The 25,197-nt window shown below is 33.6% G+C and overlaps 3 protein-coding genes across 3 annotated transcripts in view; 2 read left to right on the top strand and 1 right to left on the bottom strand.

Moving 5' to 3' along the window:
- LOC110019308 (glycine-rich cell wall structural protein-like) overlaps positions 1 to 100 on the top strand; it is a 518-nt gene extending 418 nt beyond the window's left edge. Inside the window, exon 2 of the mRNA XM_020716933.1 lies at positions 6 to 100. Within this exon, the coding sequence (XP_020572592.1) occupies positions 6 to 100 (95 nt within the window). The remainder of the gene's footprint in view (positions 1 to 5) is intronic.
- The window catches only part of LOC110039604, a gene marked incomplete at its 5' end in the record, with an annotated part of 20,495 nt that extends 19,580 nt beyond the window's left edge, over positions 1 to 915 (top strand). Inside the window, 1 exon segment of the mRNA XM_020744730.1 lies at positions 598 to 915.
- Positions 916 to 1,999: 1,084 nt separating this feature from the next.
- Positions 2,000 to 24,914, bottom strand: LOC110039590 (paired amphipathic helix protein Sin3-like 4; the record flags this gene model as incomplete). The annotated part of the gene is given in 22 exon segments (XM_020744715.1): positions 2,000 to 2,810; positions 3,302 to 3,413; positions 3,480 to 3,643; positions 4,067 to 4,219; positions 4,293 to 4,431; positions 4,508 to 4,608; positions 5,030 to 5,674; positions 15,087 to 15,175; positions 15,271 to 15,939; positions 16,025 to 16,279; positions 16,374 to 16,501; positions 17,632 to 17,786; positions 17,891 to 18,189; positions 18,878 to 18,907; positions 18,996 to 19,071; positions 21,216 to 21,349; positions 22,295 to 22,604; positions 22,890 to 23,057; positions 23,247 to 23,345; positions 23,436 to 23,604; positions 23,729 to 23,893; positions 24,476 to 24,914. Coding segments are annotated over 22 exon segments (4,287 nt in total). The 5' UTR covers positions 24,550 to 24,914.
- Positions 24,915 to 25,197: the final 283 nt, after the last annotated feature.

The following is a 25,197-nucleotide window of genomic DNA, read 5'->3' on the forward strand; positions in this document are numbered from 1 at the left end:
GGCAGTGGGTCTTGGTGAGGGGTTTGGAAGTGCTAATGGTGGCAAGGGAGGTGGAAGTGGTGGGGGCGGCGGGTCAATCGGTGGCAATGACCTTGATTGACCAACTATCTTAACGGATCATGCTATATGTTTAATATATTTACTGATGTGATATGTTAAGCATAGTAAGTTCATTATATACTGATATGATATGTTGATCATTAGCATTTCTATCCCTAATAGAAATGGGAGTGTTGTAAAACAGAATTGGTGCCAATAGTAATGTTCGCTGCGATGGATAGCATTAGTGTTGATAAATAATAAAATTACATGGGAAATATACATAGATCCCGCAAAATTCTATGTATTTATATATCTAGCATCTAAAGTTTAATATTTACACTTGGAACACTTCTGGGTTGTAAACCTCTATATATGACTATTTTAACCTTTTTTTTTTATTTTTTAAGGTGAAGTTACACGTATGTAAGAATAGAAATTTAGTTGTTAGATATATAAATACACGAGTTTTGACTAGTTTGTACGTAAATCTTCCTAAAGGAAGGAGCTCTAGTTCAAAAAACAAATTTCTTACAGTGCTAGCGTCTCTCTTTACAGCTTCAAATGCAGATATGTTGCTGCAATATAGAGAGAAAATATGTCCAGATGGCCAGCCTCACGGCAACACTTTGCATGCAACTCATCGACAGGTGACGTGACGCTCCCATTCCGAACGAAATATTTTTTTTCCGCCACAAATAAAACCTTTTCTTTTTGAGCAACTTCCTCGATTTATTTTTTTTGATGCCACAGTGTCATTAGCAGTTGGCTGCTTTATTTTTGTTAAAAATCAAAATTGTTATAGGAAACTATTTTGTGTAACCAAACCCATTGGTCAGATAATCATTGCAAATATGGAGGCATTAACATACATACCACCCAATTCCTATGTATTTACATATCTCAATTCTAAACTTCATCTTTTATATTTATGCATCACATCATATCATAAAATAGCAAATATTTGAACTTCTAAGAAAGAAAAATGCTGCTGCATGAATAGATAAGGCCACTTGACAATTGAGTGATATGTGATTCTTTAAAAGTTTCTGCTTGTATCACCAGTGAGGTCAATGAGAGAACTAAATGGCTAGAACATTAAGTTCTTTTGAAATAATATAAATAGGTCCTGTTCCATTTATTTGCCAATAAAGCAAATAAATAGTAATTTTTTAAGCTCATTATATTTTATTCATTCATATTTGGATTATTTTAGCTCTAAAAAAATAAATTATTAAATAATAATATTTTTTTATTTTAATTTGCATATTAGGTTAAAAAGAATTCTTGTTAAAAATTATAAATTATTTTGGTGACATAATTATTAAAAATATAATTTAAAGTGTTAAATATGTAAATATATAGACTAGTAATATATATGAATATATAGATTTAGCTAGTATTCATAACTTCTTCCCACAAGTCTTTTCCCAATGGCCCCCATATTTAACATGTAGTCTTATAGATGTATATACACGAGACTTAGATGATATGAATGTAAATATTCCAAAATTTATCGCCCCATGCATGCCATCCCGGCCTGCACCAACCTAATTTTTAGAGACAAATCTTATATTTTAAAAACAAACCAAAAATAACTAAGTTAAAAAGTAACAATAAATGACTCCCTGACACGCCTATTTTGAACGATTCGAATGATTCGAGCCGATTTTAACTAAATCTAAACATTTATTTCACAAACAATTTAGAACACGAGTCTATTTCGAACATAACTAATTTCAAAATGATTTGAACACGAACATGATGAGATTAACTCACTGATATTCAGCTCAAAAAAGGCCAAAAAAAAAAAAAAAAAAAAAAAAAAAAGGGAGAAGTCTATGAAAAATAAAAGAAACAAGCATGAGGATTCTAATCAAATAATCAAACAAACAAATTCTGAACTCACTAAAATATGTACAAGATGGGTGGATGATACACGGCCGTGACAATCACGCCGTGAAAATCACATTACGTGGGGAATATTACCATACATTATATGATCACGAATATATATATTTCAAGAACAATTTCGAACGGGCCTATTTCAAACAGATAATTTCAAACAACCAGAACACAAATAGGAGCTTAACTCGCTCACATTCAACTCATTTACACCCCCTATATTAATATTAAAAGGAAAATGAAAAACGAAAAAAAACAGGCCTTGTTGAGTTGTCCAAAATAAAAAGAAGCACAAGCATTCTAATCAAACAAACAAATTCTGATCTGACTAATATGTACGTGATGGGTGGTGGATGAGAGTACAAGATGGGTGTGGATGAGAGGCCTGAAAATCACATTACGTGGGGAATATTTACCATGCATTATATGGCAGTTATTTTGGAGCATGGAGTAGTTGTCCAGAAGGGAAGAAGGAAAGCTGATGGTGTCCCAGAATGCTAATTAAGGGTTAGAGACGAGAGGGCTGCATGACCCCCACCAACCAAATATAGTAAATTTTCACTGCACAGTTTAAGGCAGGGCTTTAATGTAAGGTTCAAAACTTCAATTGGTGTTAATGCGCGGCCTTACTCGCAACCAGAACAAAATATGGCATGGATATTTAAATTCCATTTTATGTCCCGAATCGAACTAACCTCGTATTCCGAGGGGAGTCAGGTTAAGTTCATGGCCTGAAAATGATGAAATTTCTGAACTTTTGCGGCGTAAGACTTTAAAGAATGAGGCTGATTGTGACAATATGTCAAACTTCTCCTCCTCTTTGAGGTGCGTATTAAGAGGTCCTCTGTATCAAGTACATATGAAACCTGCAGCATATGGATTTCGTATAAAGGCCCAAGGGGTGGAAGGTGTGTCAGGGTTCAAATCAGCTATATATATGCACTGTTAAAAAAAAAAAAAGTTGTTCGCAAACAGTTTATGCTTGGCTCATAGAGTTGCTCGAGTTTGATTTCCTCATTAAGCAAGTGAACCCGATCACCAAACAGTTATTTTAGCACGCTTTATATAGGAGCCGAACATGAATAGACCTTTATTTGATCATGTTCAACTCATTTTAGCTGAAATTAATTAAAAAATTAACAAATAATATTTATTGTTATTTTTATATTAATTTTTATGCATTTTGTATTACTTTTTAAAATACTCCAGTTAAAAAAATAATTTTGAATCAAGCCAACCATCAACACACTATTCACAAGCCATTTAGAGCCAAACAAGAACAATTGGCTCAGTCAAGCTTGGCTCATTTACACCCCAACATATGCAAAACATAGACCTCAAAGGATATAGAACGTACCTTTGAGGTGAAAGTTGCTATCTTGCATTCTAAACCATTGAAAAGTTGAATCCCCTCCATAGCCCTGGAATAAAGACTGTTCTCCTCGTCGCTACTGAATTTTCTTTTATTCCTGATGGTGAACAAAATAAGTAACTGAAAGAGTTTCTAATAATATATAAATGCCACTCAACTGTACCTTTTCATAAATATGTCAAGCCTCTCACTTCTATCAGAAACACTGGACAGAAAATCATTGTAAAGGTAATTTGAAAAATTGGGTTCTATGGAAACCGCTGTAACATCTGGCTTTTCATTCCCATAATCCAGTAGCTGGATGGAAAGCCTGGTTGGATTTGAAGTCTGCAAAAAAGGAAGAAAAATTAAAAGGAAACTATGTAGATCAGCTCTAAGTTAGAAGAGGTTATATGTTGCTTGTATTTTATTTTTGCACCATACACCAGCAATTCAGATTTTCAGCTAAAGCCAGTGCAATTCTTTCAAAAGCAGCTGCTTTTAGCATTGGCATGTAAAAATAAAGATACTTTTACATACATACGATTCAATACTCTTATGATTTAAGACCTAAATTTTACTTTTTATATTTACACCGATCAAATCTTTCATGTCACATAAAAAATACCATGATGTTAGCATTTAGAAAGTGAAATACACCATTTCATGCATAGCTAAGGCGGTGCTAGTATGTAAATACATAGGAATTGGGTGGTATGTATGTAAATCTTTCAAAAATAAATTGGTCGTGATAAGGGTAGTCTGACATACACATTCAAATCGGTACATGCTCTCGTCATGAAGGAGAACACGTGCGTTCTCATGATACACTAAATCAAAAATTCTCCCAGGTCGTCTCGACCTTTCATAAAAATAAAGCTGAAGGAGTTTACTGTCTACATCATCCGATGCAATGGCTTGAAGCTGAAAGTATTAGGCCAATGATTAGACTTCCTAAATACATCAAGATGAGAGTGATAAATATAACAAACTTTACCTGTTTAACAACTTTATAAATTAATTTGTCCAATGTAAAAAGAACATAGGACTGAGTTCCAATGATAGCTCGGCAATCATCTTCAAACTTTGCATTATCAGCCGTGCCATCGAGTAGACTGTATAATGCACTCATAAACCTGCAACATTCAGATTAAATATTAATTTCTCAAACCAATAATTATCATAAAAGACAAACGTGGAACCATATTTTACTTTGCATATTGATTAGGATGGCCTGTATCCTTCGAAAATCTCCACTTTCTTTCAGCAGCCAATGAATTTCTCTTGGCTGAAAGTATCCTTTCATAAAGAGTCTGTAACAAGAAATCATTTAATAACCCATTATATAATCTAGAAGAATATTTTCAAGAGAATAAGGGTCTGCCATTTCAAAAGCTATGGAAAAGCTGGTCAAAAATCAACTTTCAGATATCAAGTAAAACATTTTTGGTTGAGAAAAATGTCAAAATGATCCCCTAACTCTTCACATGGAGTCATTTTAGCCCCATAGCATAAAGTGTCAATTTAGTCTCATAGTCTATAAAAAGTGTCAATTTAATCCCAACATTCCATTAGCGGGGGCTAAAATAGTCCTCTCCGGGCCTATTTTAGCTCATATTAAAAGATTCTATGAATTTTGATACTTTTATAGATTTTGGGACTGAAATGACCCAATGTAAATAAAGGACTATTTTGACACTTTTTCATTTTCATTAGAGGGAGGAGAAAGCTCACTTGGTGAAGCCTAAAAAGGACATAAAAAGAATCATTTCCATAGAAAATTCTTGAGCCTTTAACATCTTTTTCTTGTAATGCAACCGGCACATGCTTAGCAAGAGGTTTAACTGTGTACAGAAAGCGTTCTGAAAAGGGCAATGAAGTTATTTCACCCTCGGTATCATGGGCATCAGCTATTCCTTCAGCCTCACCCTCACTTTCAGCCTTCGCATCTTGATCATCGTGATCCGCATCGTCCTCACCATGATCTTCAGGGGAACACTCCTCCCCCTCATCTGATTCACTGCCGGAAACATCCTCTCCCGCCTCAGAAGCATTTTCGCTGTCCTCTGTAGATCTATGGGCACTTTCTTCACCCTCATCATCAGCATCAGCATCATTCTCTCCTCCAGCCTCACCACAGGCTTCCACTTCTCCTGCTCTTATTTTATATAGTTTACCAGCAGAACCATCCTTTGCCTTAGCTGATGCATCCATGGCTGAATCCTTGAAAGCCACAAAGTTGTCCTCTTCAAAATCTACATTTGGTGATAACTCTCCCTCCTCTCTCTCATTTTGAGCGCCAGTACCATCACGAAAGTTATGAACTTTACCATTTTCACCATTATTTTTGGATACAATCAATCTCGAAGAACCTGCTCCCTGGAAATAAAAGGCAAATGTGTGGATCAAGGAGGAAAAAAAGGAATCAGGGAGTGTATGTAAGTTTGAAAAAAGAAAGATACGAAAATTTTGTGAAAATATGCATCTTTATCTATGAGCATGTTCATAACATTTAGCCACGGTGATGAGATTTAATAAGAAGATACAGCTGTAGTAGGAGTGATGCAGGAGGTATTCATAAAATTCTAAAATATTCTACATAGTATTCTAAAGCTTATGGAACTTCCCAAAAGTATTCATAAAGTCCTACGAAGCTTTGCAGGTGCCTAAAAAATATACTAGAGAATAAGAATCAAAATCAAAATCCAAAACCATATGCCAATAGAGGCCATGCTAATAGGTATTCAAACAAAAAGGAGACCTAAACTTGATTAAAAAAACAAGAAGGAATCATAAAATACAAAGATAAACCAATACACAAAAGGTTGAACTATCCCTCTCTTTCTCCAATTGGTCGGCTAAATAAAGGAATTTTTTTAATAGGTTTCCATTCAAATCTCCTATTTGTATTATTAGTTGCTATTTTCCAGATTAGTTCGAAATTCTAGCTTGTTTAATTTGAAATTGAGTATAACATGTATTTTGAATTTTCTTTTAAGAATTACCCTATCGTATATAAACTTAATGGATGCAATAATTGATGGTTAAAAATTAACGTAAATTATTCTCACAACCCTAGGCATCCATCCCATCACCACTCTCTCCCCCTCTGCCAAGCCATCCAACCTCTCCCTTTAGATTCTCTCCCTAATCAAGCCCCGTCTTCAAACCACTTGCTCTCTAACCCAAAATTTAAAATTGAGTAATTGAGGTGTTTAAGTACATGAAATGGGGTGCAAGTCTTGAGGCATTTCAAAGTATAAGTCTCTTAGAACCAACAAATTATACAAAATAAGAAGTATTGACACCATAACCTTTTAACATATTAACAAGTAATATGCAAGCATCCTAGCGTAGTAAGAAATAAAAAATGATGTAAAATATCAAATAACATATTAACACCCTATGATAAAATTAATGAAATAAGAAGTACTATACAATAAATAAAGTGAGATAAAATATCCAAGCAAGAACTAATAACATAACAATTCAAAATATGTTAAACACAATAAATCTCTCACTACTAATGTCCAATATCAAAGTAAGAACATATCAAAAAATCAGACGCCAAAATTAGAATTATTAGAAGTCTCCAGCACACATTATCATTACTCAGTTAGTCTTTACTGATATCTATGACAACAATTTTCTTTCTATCATGCCCCTTAGGTACGCAAATATTCACACAATCTTCTTCTCATCATCAAACTCAATCATCTTCCTTTTCCCCAATAAATAATAATCAATAAAGATAATAACTGAACTTTAAAATAATGAATAAGTTGATGATTACCACTTCAAATGCTTAATTTTTTATAGAATTATTTTTACTTCTTATTGGTTGTTGTTATACATATTTATCTTGCTTGCCTTGATCAAATAAATCATAGTTAAGATATTCTTGTTGCAAATCAGATGGAATAACGCCAGTATTATCATACACAAATCATTCATCATCTAATAGCATATCATTATAAAATAAAATATCTTCATCATTTAAATCCTTTTTTTGCCTGTTTGTCATTTATTCTCTTGTTCTACATGATATGAACTAAAATATTCATTCTTAAGGTACTCAAACATTTCCTTTTGGGATGAATTTGATTGCATATACACTAATTTTGTTCACAACAAGATGATGAATACATAAGCCTCAATACTTTAGCAACCAATTGCGATTATTCTGAGGTATTATCGCCCAATTGAATCGATCATTCAACTAAATTAAAAAAAAAATAATAATAATAATAATTAAGAGAATCCTTCCTTATTTCAACCAATAAATATTAAAAACTAGATAATAATACTGAAATAGCATGGCTTCATTCCTAAACCATATATAAGAAAGTGAGTTTGTCAATTAAATAGAACGATATTTTCATTAAAAAAATCCACTATTCATAACTTGGAATCGAGCCTCTAGCCTCATGACATCATATTTTCTTTATATTTCAAATTTATCATATATTAATCCATAGGTACTCTTGCACACTCTACTTGACATTTGTAATACTATCATGCTAAAATTCAACATCTATTCTATCATCAAACTATCATTATGCTAAAGGATTTGACATTACCGCCTGGTTCATATATGAATGAATCTCCTCTTTCATGACTTCCTCAAGCATCTTAGCAAATATTATGACAATATTATGAAAGCCATAAAAGTACTCATTCATTCTCATAAAACTTCTAATAATTTTTTTCATAATATTTTCACTTTAAATAAACACACATCATTCCCTTCAATTTTAACTTGCACACTATGCCTCCATGTTGTGTATATTTTATGTCCAAATATGCTTTTTTTCCTTGCCTATTAACATTTTAGAAAATACTGAAAGAAAATATTTTAAAATAAAAAATGGAACAGGTAAGAAGAGAAAAAGGAGAAAAAAGAGAATGCGTCCCTTGATGGTTCGCAAGAAAAACAACAGGTAAGGCTTGCCACGGAGGTCACAAGAAAAACAACAAAGTAAGAGATGGTCGACTATAGTGAGGAAAGAAAAGCTTGGTAAAGATGTCAAAGCCTAAAGGGGGTTGGGTTTTGAGTGAGATTAAAAGCGAGAAGGGCACAGGATGTGAAGGGTGAGGTGTGATAAAAAGATTTTTAATATGCAACATTATTTTAATATTTATTTTTTTAAACTCCCTAGCACTAAATAATATGAGGCTCGCACCATATACATCTAGAGGCAAGGCACAGCTCATACAAGCCCCCACCTCATTACAAAATTGCCCAGAAAGTGTTGAAATGTGTCTTAAATTGAGCAATTTTAAACCATGTTCTACGCACAAACTTTAAAAGAGATGTAATAATATCAAATTTAACTTGAGGCTATAGTGGCAAGGGATTGGAGTTATGATAGGGAGAAGTGAGGTGTTGAGCTACCATGCAAAGTAATAGATGCTTCATCAATCTAGGGGTTGCATAAATTTTATATTGATTAGTGATAATCAAATGTGTTACATAAGTAATAAAAAAGTAGCTCAAATTGATGGCATAGATGATTTTGCCAAGAATGCGGCACATGCTCTATCTTGGGTTTGAAAACTTATTGGTGCTATCAAGAGGTGGTTGGAATAGATAAAAGACTCCGTGAAGGAGGTGATGAAGCTAAGTTCTCTGTCAAACAAAATAGATGACTAGCCAAAGTCTATAAATGTTATTGATGAAAAACTTGGAGAGACCGATGGCTCCTTGGGGTGGAATAAAACTTGAAGGTGAGGAGGAATGTAAAGAGGTGGCAGAATCCTTGTGTCGGAGAAGCCCATGAGGAGCACGTGACATGAGTTAAAAATGAATGAAATTTTGGAGAGATTATATTCAAGATTCTCCAATAGTAAATTTCCAGGATACATGCACATTTAAGGAAAGAGGGTCTAGGTGGGTCGATCTGCAAACAATGAATTTGAAATGCATACAAACTTTTCAGATGATCACTGGTGGTGTAGGCTTAAGCCATACTAGGCCATGAAAAAACAATAATATTTGGCATATCAAGTTCAGGTCTGAAAAGGCATTGTATAACAACATTTTAAAGCTCATGACTCAAAGGAAACTCCAATATTCATACTCAGGGAAGGTGAAAGTTGAAAGATGCCTTTCCAATCTATTGTTCTCTGCAATGAGATCATGAGTTTGATAATAGATCCAACACATGCTCAATAATTATGGCCTAAGCTTCCCCATGGAATAATTTGTAGTAAGGGCCCCTGATTTCTAAGGAATATATCAATGTCCTTGAGTAAATGAAGTATTCACTAAGTCGATCATTAAAAATTGTTTCTTAATTTGAGAACTTTTCATATTTCTTGGTCGGATCATGCACATTAAGTCAGGCCTAGCTAAGCCACAAAGTTGAGTCATCATGCCGGGTTTACTTCTAAATATGCGTTGAGCTAGTAACAAGAACAAGTTCAGCTATCTAGATGTGGTATTTTAAGCCATCCTAGGTTAGACATCAGAACAAAATTTCTAGACGCATGTTGATCGACAATGGCAGTGACAAATTATTGGGTTGATAGAAAGATCGAGGGTGTAATCAACAGAAACAAAGGGTAGATCAAGGTTTCTTTAGAGAGAAATATAAACAAAGTTTCTAGATGCATGTTGATCTACAATGGGAGTGACAAATTATTGGGTTGATAGAAAGATCGAGGGTGAAATCAAGGGAAACAAAAGGTAGATCAAGGATTCTTTAGAGGGAAAAATGAAATCAGGTAACAATAATTGAAATTTTTCATACAACAAGTCTTTATCCCACTAAACGGGGTCGGCTACATGAAATTCTTCATAGATCAATAATATTCCTTCGCTCTTAATTTAGTAAATCAGATTTTATGTGATCAACAACACCATAAAATGACCTTGCTAACACCATTAATGCCCATATTTGTCTTTAGTCAACAAACCTATAAGAATGATGTGAAGTCAAGTTCGACAAGCTAGCCTAAAGTCAACATCTAAAATTCTGGGTTTGAGTAATCATTGAGTCAATTTTCTATATAATTTAAGCAAATTCTATAAGTGTGTGTGTCTAAGAGAAAATAGATAGAACTAGTTTTGCATGAAGCCATCTTTAAGTCATAGTAAATTTATCTAAATTCAATGAAAATTAAATTCCAAACGATTAAAAATTAAGCAATTCTAAGTCAATTAGAAATTAAGCAAGCCATAGTTAACTTGAAATCAAAATTTAACTTTGACTAAAATCCCATTTGATTCAAGCCTAAAATGATCAATTTTGAGTCAATTTTCGAGATAATTAAAACCAACTCTATCAAAAAAAAAAAAAAAAAAAAAAAAAAAAAAAACCATTTAACTTCTACTTAGGAGTATACATGCATACATTTATATTTAGTATTTCATTATAAAGTTTATATAAAATGTGTCTGAGTAAAAACATATAAATTTATATTTATATATATTATTGGTGTTTATGCATGCACGAAAACGTGTCATGTATATGTATGCATGCATGTGTGTGTGTGTGAAAACAGACTTGTGATATCATATATTGAGTTAAACAGAACTAAATTCGAGCAAAGCATCTTTGAGTCAAACCAAATTGATTTCAATTCTAAGTTAAACAGAACTAAACACCGGGGACGAAGGTCTGCAGCTAAGGCATTCGGCTGGAGAAAAGTAGAAAGCAACAACGTTTTTTAGAAAATTGCAATTATTTTCCTCACACGAAATATGGCCTTTCTAACTAGGCAATTAGAACAAAGAATAAAATATAATTTACTCCTAAACAAATTCCACAAAAAGATTAATAGAAATTTACAAATAGACCCCACAATTCTTATGTACTTACATATCTAACACCTAGAGTTTGATGTATACACAATAACATTTTATTGTTATATTCAAATCAAAGCCTATGCACAAGAAGGAACATTTAACTTCTAAAAAATTAGTTTTAGTGGCGCCTTTGATATGATGTAACAATTTGAGTTTTATGAATATAAATATTAAAGTTTAGGTGTTAGATATGTAAATTCATAATTGTGTAAATCCCCATAAAGATTAAATTATATATACAATAACAAACAAATTAAGTTCAATTAAAAGATAATTCGGAATTGCCCTAATACTAAATTAAAAATTCAACAATAAGCTTATCTAAGCATACAAATTCATCCTCACCTTAATGTAATCTGAGCTTTAATTCAACAGCCCACCAGATAAGGCCTCTATCGAGTTTGTATGGTGTTTGATTGAAATCTAATTGCACCCATGGCCTCCAAACAATATCATTTTCAATATCAACAATGTGATCTAAAAACCAACACCATTTGCAATTTGCATGAAAAAATTGAATCATTAATGCTTTAACGAATATGATTTCCAATATTTTCATGAACTAGTGCCTAAATAGCTAGGAATGCATCTTCTTATAAAATTCTTTGAGGTGAGCTATTAGACTAATTACCCTCTTCATGATCTAAAATCCAGAATAAAAAATAACTCGAGAAATAATATCCATCAAATTCTTTAAAATTTGATATATTTTATTCTCTGCTAAGTACAATACTCTTTTGTAATAAGCTAAATTCTAAGCCATCAACACAACTTACATAAGATTGACCGGGACTAAAAAAAAACTTTATTTGTCTTAGACCAACACCTAAATTACCTCTAGAAAACCAAATTTACAATTAAGTGATCAACTAAACAAACTAAATATCTTGTTTGACTACAAAATTTTCCCTGAGAAGAATCGATTGAAATCCATTAATGATTACAACCATCTCAAGTTTGTTTATTCCTTCACCACACAAATCAGCCCAAATAACAAACTGTTGGTCCCTTTCATCAACAAGGTTAGCCGTAGAATCCAGATCAAGGAACAAACTAGAATAGGAATTAGTCCGTATGTGCACAAATTTATATATTATAAACTTCAATATTTAGTTTCACAGAGGCATTCATCTCATTAAGGAGCAAAACTTTTTGTTGTGATTCATGTCCATTTTGCTAATAGCTTACACCTAACCTTGAACTAAATCATTTTTCATAGTAATTTAAAAGAATTAATCTAAACTCTCATAAATCGCCAAAATAAATAAATAAATAAATAAATCAACAATAACAACAAAACCTTAATCCCACCACGTGAGGTTGGCTACATGAATCCTTTTTCTCCAATGCGTCTTATTTAGTGTCATATTTTCATTTAGCGCTAAAAAATTAAGATGATTTTTTATACAATAAGCCCAAGTCTTCCTAGGTCTACCTGGCCTTTCTTAACATAAGTCAAATCTAAAACATCTAATCTCATAATCAGTTCATCAGATGGTCGACATTTAATGTGACCAAACCATCTAAGACGACTTTCTCAAATTTTGTCCGTCACAGGAGCTACATCAACCCTATCATAGATATATTCATTTCGCATTTTATCTCTAAGTGTAAAGCCACTCATCCACCTAATTATTCTCATCTCGGCAACACTTAAATTAGTATTATGCTTCTCTTTTAAAGGCCAACATTCAACACCATAGAGCATTGCAGGTATCACCACTATCTTATAAAAGTCTAAGCAATACTTTTCTATCACATAAAAGACTCGAAGAATTCCTCCACTTTGACCAACCAACTTGAATTCTACTATTAACATCCCTATCAATATCACATCGCTTTGAACAACAGACCCAATATATCTAAATCGTTCACAACTTTTAATAATTTGATCACCCAAATTTACACTTTTGTCACTAGAACTTCTACTGTTAAAATTACATTCCATGTATTCAGCTATAGTTCACACCTTTTAATATTTTGATCACCCAAATTTGCACTTTTGTCACTAGAGCTGCTGCTACTAAAATTACATTCCATGTATTCAGCTTTAGTTCTACTCAAATGAAGGCGTTTAGACTCCAATGTAGACCTACATAATTCAATTTTTTCCTAGGTTTTTTCTCTCGTCTTACCCATGAGAAGGATATCATCAGCAAAAAGCATAAACCAAGGTACATCCTCCTGCAAATGCCCAGTAAAACCATCCAAAACTAAAGCAAAAAGATATGGGCTTAAAGTCGATCCCAGATGTAATCCAACAGAAATATGAAAATATTTGGTCAATCCTCCATGAAAATTTGGTCAATCCTCCAATTCGAACACAAGTAACAGCTTTAGTATACATATCTTTAATGACTTTAATATAAGTCATATCAACACTTTTCTTCTCAAGAACTCTCCAAAAGATATCTCTTGGAACCTTATCGTAAGCTTTTTCTAAATCAATAAAAATCAAATGTAGATCCTCCTTATTATCTCTAAACTTTTCCATCAAACCTCTCATAAATGTATAGCTTTCATTGTATACCTGTTCGACATAAGTCCAAAAAAAAAATAAAAAAAATCCGAACCATCAAAATTCATAAGCTTGAGAAAATTAAGGAGCAATTTAGAATCACCTTTATTTGTTTTATTTTCTTTTATTTATGTTGACTTCAAATAAAAGATGTATGAAATCTAAAAAATATAGTTTTATTTACTTTTGCAATAGTGAAGGTGGTCATCGACGAGGAAATGGTAGTTGTCGACGAGATGATAACAGCGTTGGTTGTTGGCAACAATGGAGGCAATGGCGATTATGGTGACAACCAATGCTAATTTTCATTTATGAAAACACTAAAAACACCTAAACATTATTTTGTCTTTAAAAACTATTTGATTTATGTATAAAAATAAAAAAAAATAAAATAAAAATAAAATAAAAATAAAACATACTAAACAAATATATCTTTTTAAATAATAACAAAAAGAAAAAAAATGTGATCCTAAATAAGCCCTTAGTAACTATTAATGATAAAACTTTCTTAGGCCTTTCATCTTTACTCTCAGAATGTATTCCTATTTTATTAAAAATAAAATCATACAAAGAACTTTTATCCTCTAGTTATATCCATCCCTTTTAATATATTATATACAGATTTACTCAAAAATTATCCTCAAATCGCTTCTTTTTCTTTATATTTCCCTTTCGCATGCTATTGTAAGATAGAAATTTGGAAGACATACAATAACTTTTAGCATTTAAACTTATAAACTCATTCTATGTTTTCTGCTTAGAACTACAGAAAATCAACATAAAAGACATTAGCTTGCAAAACTAAATATCTTATCATTTATATAGAAAAAATCTTTCCCGCTATATTTTTTATTAAAATGTAAAAAATACTATAGAACAACGAGTTCATTGAAATTTCACAAAAATAGAAAATACCTAGGTGAAAATGAAACAACGTCAAAATCGGATGTACAATATGAATACTTGTTTATGATTTGTGAAGTATAGCAAATAATTTTGACCTAACTATATATTCTATTTTCGCTCAAATTTTTTCGAAATGATTGAATCATCATACAGTTTGTGCACTTGAATTTGCACAAGCATGGAGTGTGAAGGCCACAAAAAATTATTAATGCATGTTAAAGATAAGATTGATCACAGCAGCCAGCCTCTGAAATATCTGAACTAAAAAAAAAATCTAACGAAAAGAAAATTCCAATGAAACGTCATTAATGGAAGATATTACAAAAAAAGAAAGAGTTATGAAAAGGCAGCCCGACCTACTTAACAAGCATGGAATTACAACTAATGACCCTGCAAACCAGCATCCAATTGTCTGAGCCTAGATAAATGTTGGACAATAACTTATTCAGATAAAAGCAAGTTTTGATTAAAAACAGAGAAGAAAAAATAGCTATGAAATTATAAGCAACAATGAATCAGATAAGAAATTTAGAAACAAATTAAACTTCGGAGCACACCTCTGAAGGTGGAAAAACTTCAGTAATAATCCGTGGCTCAACACCTGACTCAGTTCCAGTATGACCGGATATTGAAGTGGCTCTGATCCCTTTGTGGAAAGAACAACAAAATCCCATTGAACTAGTTCAAAAAAAATGGAAACGAGAAAGGAATCTAGAGTTCTATATCTCAACAGGAGCTTACCAGACATCGCATCTATATTTACTCTGGTAGCAGAGGCAGTAATATTGTGCATTAAACATTCCGTTTGAGCAGCTTGTTCGGTTAATGCAGACATTTCACCAGACACTGGAGCATTGATCTGCAATCTTCCAAGAAGAGGAGTGCCTGTGAGACTATCATTTCGATGAACTGGTCGGTCAACATCATGAAAACCGTTCTCAAGAACCATTGCATCTCCATTAGCTAATCTAGCCTTGCTCAAATTTGCCTGTTCTCGTGGAATGCCAATATCACCATTAATTGACTTGGCATTAGCAATTGCTACATCGGTGGCAAGATTACCATTACTTTCACCTGTATTGATTACATTAGTTTTAGCACGACCTTTACATTTTGTTAAATCCTCGGTATCCTCTGTTCGCTGAGGTCGGGGAGAAACACCCAGCATAGACTCCAGAAATGTTGTCCATATCCTCACTACTTTATCCAGCTGGTCTGTGGACGAGCACACTTCTTGACATGAATATTTTATGATCTGAAAGAGATCATCATGGATGTCTCGATCAATATATTCAAAATCCATATTAGGAACTATAGGCCTCCTATTTCCAGCAGCAACAGCAACAGCAAGAAGAACATCATCCTCTTTACTTTTATTCTCAGAGATTTCTTTGATTTCAGACAGCAAAACTACAAGGAAAAGTTTATGCTAATAAATCAGAAAGTAGTCCTGATAACAGTGGATCTTAACAAGCTGAGACATACTGCCACGTACCTTTAGCACTCAAGTTCTTTGTATCTTGTTGCTTGAAATAGAAACTGCGATGATCAAGTGATTTGTGATAGTTCTTGGAATAAATGTCAGCCCAGACCTTGTTAAAATCAGCACGACACCTGGACCACTCCTCTTGTTTCTGCTTCAGACGAGTCAATATGACAGGCAGTGCAAGGCTCGCATTTTTACGCAAAACATCCATTACATCCAGGCCATGATCACCATATAGCCGTTCTATGCACCTCAAGTTTAGAGCTATTTAAAAAAAGATGGGTTAAAATGTGAGTACAAAAAAGCTGGAAAAGAAACAAGCTGGGAAACAGGAAATACAATATTAATGAACAATTACATGAAAAGTGATCCTCAATGCGAAAGGGAGATTCTGGTTTGATAGTGTTATCCTGCGTCTTCTCAAGCAATTCCTCCACACGTTTGGTAGTTGCGTTTACGGATTCTAGTAACATGTCCAGCTCAAACCTGACACCATCAAAACAAACATAATCAAACAATTTGATATTCAAAGTGTACCTGTGCACCCCTACAAATATAAGCACCCCCAACAATGATTAGAAATAAAAAAATTAAAACTAAGGAATAAATCTCAAAATGGTCCTTTGACTATTTGGATGGGGCCAAATCAGTTCTAGAATATTACAGTGCTCCAATATAGTCCCCCTACTACTGAAAAACAATCTCAATTAGTCCCTCGTTAGAAATTATGACACAAAATTATCACAATTCAGTTCACTATACAAAATTGATCTCAATATAGTCACTAGGGGATTTATTGAGATCAATTTTAATAGTGGGGAACTAAATTGAAGCACTACAAAATTATATAACTAAATTAACCGCATCTGAATAGTCTGGGGGATAATTTCGTGATTAAACATTTTAAAATAAATAGGCACACAAAAAACTTGACTTTCAAAAAAAAAATCAAATATGAGTAGGGGTGTAAACAAGCTGAACAAGAACGAGCCTAGGCTCAGCTCGAGTTCGACTTGTTTATATTTCGTGCTCAAAAAGTGTGTTCGTGTTCGGCTCGTTTGCTTAGCAAGTCGAACACGAGCTGTTCACGAACAAAGAGTCGTTTTGACAACCCTAATCACGTTTCATAAGATGTTAAGGGTTCGGGCAAGATTTAAAAATTATTGTTTATATTAAAACATCATTTGAATCTAATTTAATAATTTTTATTCTATTTTTTTAATTAATACTTTTAATTGATTATAAATCTTCGTAGACTTGTAGTCAATTAAATTTTTTAAAAATACTACTCATCAATATATATATATATAATCATTTATATATATATATATATATATGTAATATTTTGAGCCTAAACGAGTCGAACACGAACGAACAAATCTTTGTTCGTGTTTGACTTGTTAACTTAGCGAACGAACCGAACACGAACTGTTTGCAAACAACGAGTCATTTTGACAGCCCTAAATATGAGGCAAACTTGAGCATAAAAAATAAGTTATTTTTAGGCTGAAATTAAGGGCCCGTCGGGCATTTTAAATTTTTACTAAATAAGCAAAATTAAAATCAAGCAATTGCATGCTTAACAAAAACAAAATAAAGGGAAAAAAAATTGCTACCTATCATCTTCACATCTAAATAAACTTTCTTCATATTGATTTTTCCTCATGTGTTTGAAAGAATAATCCTCACTCCCAGATGTCACTGATACCCAGACATCATTTAGTACTGATACACCGAGCTCAGTTCTATGGCTGGCAGCAGGCATTGGGTACTGTCAATCAACAGATTCAACCAAGCAGATTAAACTTGATTCAGAACATCGTCACAAATAGCAGTGAAACAAATAGCAGGTACAAAGTACTCCAGATGCTTTACATTTTTTGGGAGCAGACGGTAGCTAGGAGTGCATCTCAGGCAATTCGAGAGATCAAGCTCTGAAATTGGTTTGTATAAATTATATTTTTCTTTATTTGAGAACAAAGGAACCTTGCTATTAGCTGCTTCTTTGGAGACATATGGAGAAACTCTGTCAATTCGCTCCCTTTCCTTATCTCTCTCTCTCTCTTTATCTCTCTCCCTTTCTTTTTCCCTATCTTCTCTTTCCCGATCCCGATCCCGGTCTCTATCCTCTAGTTTCACTGGCCTTGCTGCATGTACTTCATTCCATAAAGGTTCTGTAGGAGCAAAATAATAAATATTTATATTTTACAATATCGAATAAAATAAATGCAAAAAAATTTCAGATTCACGTGCATACATATATTCTCCTCTTAGAAGAAGAATAGACATTCTCCTTAAAAGTTACTTTTGAGTGTATTGACTTCTATGATCTTAAAACAAAAAATTAGATCATTCACAATCATCTACAACATCAAAACTAATCATGGAACGAATTTTATCATTTTTCTTAAAGATTTAACCATGGTCCAACATGTAAAATGAGGATGACCAAACGACTTGTAAAAGCCTCACCTAATAATCTCTTCTAGCACTATATTTTATAAATCAAAACCAACTAAACGTGAAAGCATCACAAGCAATTCAATAATTGAATTTTAAGTCAATGACAGTTACAAAATCATAAATGCCCTTTCTTTGAATCAAAGGCAACGGTGAAGAAATATTTAATACATCAAATGGATTGTAAAATGCTCTTTAAAATATTTGAAATTATGTGCTCCAATAATTTTAATGGTGTTAGAAAGATTGGGCGATATTTTAAATAGGAGCATGATAGACAGTCTCCTAGGAGGAGAAAAGATATGTAAGTGCATAAATATATATATATATATATATATATATATTTGTATCCATCTAGAATCTAGATATATAGAGGGAAAAAAAAAGGAATAATTGACATACTCTTATTGAATACGCCTGTAAGAAATCCATCTGCATCACAAACTCTCATTTAGCAATCATCAGGCATATCCATAGGTCTCAAATTAAAGCAAAACTAAATGAAATACCCTTAACTTACCAATATTCTCACAGTGCGCCAAAAATTCAATAAATCCATCCATTAGATCAGGATATTTTCCAAGAATGTCACCTACCTGAAAATTACATTAAACAGTTGTGAGTAAGAATTATAAACCGGACAGACCATCCCTTTAAATTGGGTCAAAAAGCAAACAATAATCCTATTAGTGAGTATGAAAAAAGACACAGGATATTCGTGCATAAAATAAATGTCAACATACATTCGAGCCCATCTAAAGGGCTGTCTGGCTGCAATTAGGATTTAACGTTAGTAGGATTTAATAAATACCAAAACATGTAAATCCATATATCCACCCATTCCTTGGATTAGTAAATCCGGATTTACACCAAACTGAAGGCATAATTAGATTTCTTAAATCCGACAAATTCATAAATCCATGAAACTCCTGCATTTTGCTATTTGGCTGGTTTTACCAAATCCAGTGAAAAATTCTATTAAAAGCCTTGACTAAACAGCCCCTAAAAATTAAACAAATAAACTACGAAACAAGTAATTCACGTGTATATGTCTATGAATACAGCTTGTTGACAGGAATATGTAATTTGCAACAAAAACATAGATGTACTCAAGCATCGTGAAAGTCATAAATTGATGTGTGCAAACTCTTTATGAAATAAACCCATACCTGAAAAGAAATTTATGCAAATGAAACACATAAGTATCATTTCATGATTAATTTAACTAAAATTATTGTTCTAATTTTCAACAAAATCAATTCCTCCAAATGACTGCCATGAATTGGAAGAAATGTCATCTTCCAATTCATGAATTGGAAGATGGTAACGCCAAATAATTATACAGAAAGTTTGCTCATTAAGTTGAAATGCAATAGAATTGCACCTTCAACCTTGAAGTGATCCAGAACATAACATCCACGGGACCTTTATCCCTCTCATTTGTTTTATTTTCTTCATAAAAAAAGAAGCATCATCTTATAAATATAGAGCCAGTCATACTTCTTAGATTCAACCAAGTAGGATGTTAAAATCCTAGCAGATACTATACAAGAGCACTAAGTGAATCTTGAGTTTGCACTGGATCATCAATTAATCCTGGTATCAACCCAAGCAAACATTCAGACCACAAAAACTCATTTTTCTATTCAGGGGTCTGTCAAAATGCTAATGCCAAATATTCAATATTCAATACAAGTTGGGTTGTGTTGGTTTTCAAATCCAAGGCATCTAATTTCTCAGACAATTTACACCAAAATATCAAACATTGAGCTCAACCACAAAAGATTATTTGGGCTTAAGGTGTGTTTTGGGGCAGCGGTGCGGTGGCGATGCCGCACCGCACTATTCTATGTTTGACAAAGCCGCACCGCACTTTTTTCAGATTGGCAAAATCATGTTTTACCAGCTTTATTAAAAAATTGCTGCTGAAATCTGCATTTTGCAACCGGACATGGCTAAATGCAATGGTTGCTAGAAAGTTGCGATCTGATTTTTTGGGAAAAAAAAAGAAATGTAATAGCGACCGCAACTTTTTGAATTATCACTTCTTTTGCAACAACTTCATAGCTGCTTTTTCAAACAACTGCAGCTGCCCCAAACAAACCTTTAAAGTCATTGTAATGATATATAAATTTCACTCCACAAGTCATAGAAATGTGCCAGCATAAAAAATATTGCAACCACATGAGCCAAATAACATCTTATAATTATGGTCCAAGTTAGGCAGATCCTGCATATGCTTTTCTAAATAGATATATGGCCCTAAATGCATGAAAATTTGTTTCATTGACTATCACAAATCTAATGGCCCATCTATCACTAAAATCTACTCTCAATTCCAATGGTAGTTTCCACAGCATAAGCTACACCATAACTATTAATCTTGAAGCACTACTCACACTCATATTTATAATCCAATCAATTTTTTTTGTTAAAACTATTATATCAACCTTAATAAAAATACTTACACCACCAAGCACAAGGAAACCCATGCCCTACATCCCCAAAATCTTAACAATGATAACATAATGAATTTATACAACAGTAAAGCAAATCAGACACCGAGAGTGGGTTAGAAGATTTATATATATATATATATATATATATATATATATAGCACAGTAAAAGGCATAGAAAAGGGCAGGAAGACAATATAATAAAAAAAAATTGCTAGTTGTATGTTAAACAGAAGTAACATAGTAATTATATGAGACATGTTACAGAAAAGAAGAAACTGTACCAAATTCTTAAGTTCAGTTCTTGTAATGATCTCCTTGCTATATATATGTAAGCACTTCAGAAACTCTTGATACGTATCTGGCTGCAGCTTTTCCTTCACTTTCTCACAAAAATTAAATTCTTGCGTGTATACACCTGAAAAAACTATCATAACATGAGGCCATGATGATAAAGAAGAACACTACAGGTACTAGATACACCAGGAACCAGAATCCAATTAACAACAATATGTGAACTGCATAAATTCATTTTAAAATCAATCTATCAAACACAAACCATACAACAACAACAAAGTCTTAATCCCACTATGTGCGGTCGGCTACATGAATTTTTTTTCTCCATTGCATCCTATTTAGTGTTATATTTTCATTTAGTTCTAATAAATTAAGATCATTTCTTATAATACAATAAGGATCATTTCTTATACAATAAGCCCAAGTTTTCCTAGGTCTACCTCTGCCTTTTTTAACATTAGTTAAATCTAAAACATCTACACTCCTAATCGAACCATCAAATGGTCGACGTTTAATGAGACCAAACCATCTAAGATGACTCTCTATGACTCTCTAATTTTGTCATTCATTTCGCATTTTGTCTTTAAGTGTAAAGCACTCATCCACCTAATCATAAACGTCGAACACAAACCATAAATTTCAATAAAAATATAAGTTTAAACCAATATAAACATTCTAATGACATGGTAGGAAAAAAGAAAAGCACAAAAGCAATTGAAAGAATCAATTAAAATAATTCATATTACAGAACTTTAGGAAACTATAGAAATTCAAATAAAATGAGGGCAGGAGTTCAAGTTTAAGATATACATTAAGACTGAGGAATCATATAAAATTGCGATGTGAGTTTGCTTGTTCTAGGCTGGGAAAACTGCTTCATTAACAAGCTTAAGCAATAACATAAAAAATGATCATAAACTTAATTAAAAACCAAGTACATTGGGAAAAACAAACACTGGCAAAATCAAACAGAAGGATTGATTAAAAACAACCAAGAAAAGGAATGGAAACAGTTTGCTTGGAATTTACAAACTCTGCTATTAGAAAATAGAGCAAAAATAATTACTTTTCATGGCATTCTTATCATCAACTGAAGAACCAGCTATGTTGTAGATTCCAAATTCGTCACCACCTCCTCCTTGGTGCATCTGGTCGTTGGAGTCATCAAACCTACGAGAAATCTTCCTTTTCGTCTGTATGTCCAAATCCTTGCTATCATGTTCCATGTCCCTTTCATCTCCATCTCCTTCTCTTTTATCTCTTTCTTCCTTTCTATCATTTTCCTTCTCAGCACGTCTCCTCTGCCTCTCAATTTCTGGATCAGGACGATCAACACTAAGGTCTCGCTCAGAATGCGAGTTGTAAGCCCTCTCTTTCTGAAAAATAGAGATGCAAGTGCCATTAGGTATTCAATCACAAAATGATATAGCTATAGAACAAGCAAAAGAAAAGTGCTTTGGAGCGCAAACAAAAGTGATAAGTGACTTTGTAAACAGACATCAATAATTTAATGTTTCAATAGTAACACTAGAATATAGCTCTCACATGTTAAGATTTTTACATGCAATAGCTACATCAAATTGCAAAATTAAAAAAAAAAAAATGCTGTTTAGTGGTAGATCATATAAATAGACCACAGCATCAAAGTTTTAGAGAGATACCTTTTCCATGTGAGGATGTCTCATGGTTGTCATCACAGAGCCCCTCTCATCACGCCTGGAAAAGGATTTACCAGATAATACATGTTGAGCAGTTGTGGCGGAGGCATCGGGTAAAAAATGTGTAAATTCCTCAAGTAAATCATGATGACTTTCAAAAAGCACTGCCACCTATAGAAAATGATTATGGTTAATTGGACTTCAAAAAACAAATCCAGTAGGCATTAAAACTTTAATTGTATATAATAATTATTTTCAAAAGCACTGCCACCAATGGAAAGAATATGACCCTGGTTGTTGGAACTAGTAAAAACAAATAAAAGATCAAATATGCACTTGCCCAGAATAATGACTGAATACCTCTTGGTAAACCTCATGGATTGATTTGTTCTCCCTTCTATACATATTTAGAATATCTAAAAAGGACTTGTAAATGTGTTCATCATTCTGAAATCGATTCTGCAGCCAGAAAATAAATAGATTTAATCCTAAGAAGTGATTCAAGTAAACAAACGAAATTAGCAAATGCTCTATTATAACTTTCAGTGCCTTAATTTTGTTCACAAAGCTAATAGCCTCCTGGAACTCCACAGGCTTCTTATCCTCAGGAAGCTTTATTTCATAGCCTTTAGGCAAAAAGGTGTTGAAACCCAAGATAAGATCACGATGCCCCTTAAAAAGATCTTTCACCCTCATTATTACTCCACTAGTATCAATCCTGCAACCAAAAGTATAAGAGAAAATCCATTAAAACATGTCATGGGGAGTAAAAAACAATCATTAATGAATAAATCAACTAAAAATAAGTAAATCTAAGACATTCATAGCTGATGTAAGCTGACCTCTGGCTCTTAAAATCCTTCATGACTTCCAGAAATTCATCGTACTTCTCCCTATTGTCCTGAAATATGTCTTTAACAGCCTTCAAGTAAGCCAAGGCATCATTAGTTGTCAACTTCTGAGTACTGCTTGCAGCAGCTGCAGGAGCCATTTGCGGTTGCCCAAGCCTACAAAAAGACCACAAAACTCAAATAAATCATCCTAGATCCAAAACATGTCAACTCCATAAGAGGGAAACAGCAAAGAAACCCAACCCTCCTTCCCGCCCTCCCAACTCATCATTCTGAGTATAGAAACTACCACAGATCAAATATTATAAAGTTCACGCTAAGAGAGCAGTGAGTATAAAAAATATCATCGAAGACCTATCTGAATAGCGGCTTCAAAATCATCATCCAAAGTTTGAAAAGATCAAGCAATCCAATTCTCTAAATCACTAAAAGATATATAAATCCAAAAGCACCGAGCATCTAGCACCCCCAATTAACCCATACCTCAGATAGTATTTCCCAAACAGAAACACAAGCATAACAACCCACTTCTCCAAACATAGAAAAAACAAACACAAATTAAATATCCAAAATCAAAATCCCCCGTCAACCAAGAACAAGCCAGAACCTCCAACCGCATAAACTAGAAAAAAAAAATATATATATATATATATATTAAAAAAAAAAACACTCCAGTCATAACAATAAAAAAAAGAGCAACAACGAAGACAGGAACCAAAAACAAAGCCAAAGACTCACGGATCCGTTCTCGACAAGTTAGGCCGCTTCAGCTGGGAGCCCATATAACACTCCTCCACCCTTGTACGTTTCATGCACCCATCCGCCGATCCTTCACACCTTCTCCAAACTCCCTCCCCTTCCTCGTCCACGCACTCCAAAAACAAAACCGAATTACCCCAAAGCAATCATCAACCCCTCTGATCGCCGCCGCCACAGCACCCCCAACCAATACAGGGGCCCGAATTCCCCCAGATCGCTACGATTCCACGCCGAACTGCCGTCGCCGACAACAAAACCTCAAGCGATGCACGCTCCTGAAACAAGCAGAGAATCGCCGGTCCAAAGAGGAGGCAGCGAGAAGAGACCTATCTCTTCTTGCAGAAGGGAAGAGGAGCGCAGGCAGAAGGTAGAGGAGGGGGCTATTTGCAAGCAAATTTAATTTGTTTATTGCGGTAGAAACCGAGGAGACGAGACGAAACTTGTAACTAATGGAGTAACTGCTCATCATACAAACGCACCTTCACCGTCCGATCTGTTGGGTGGTGAGCCAAATCCAACGGCAATGATGCACAGATGGGATCACGCCCAACCCTCGAACTTTAGGGCGGATGGGCGTGAAACTGTTATCCAACCCAGTGGAGTCGACTGAAAGATACATTACTTGGCTTTGTGGTAGTGTAACCGTACAAGTCCATCTTCTGTTCAAATTTGAGCTGAGGATTTTAAATTTTAATAATGCT

This window comes from Phalaenopsis equestris, unplaced genomic scaffold (genome assembly GCF_001263595.1).
Source record: "Phalaenopsis equestris unplaced genomic scaffold, ASM126359v1 Scaffold000002, whole genome shotgun sequence".
Lineage (NCBI taxonomy): Eukaryota > Viridiplantae > Streptophyta > Magnoliopsida > Asparagales > Orchidaceae > Phalaenopsis > Phalaenopsis equestris.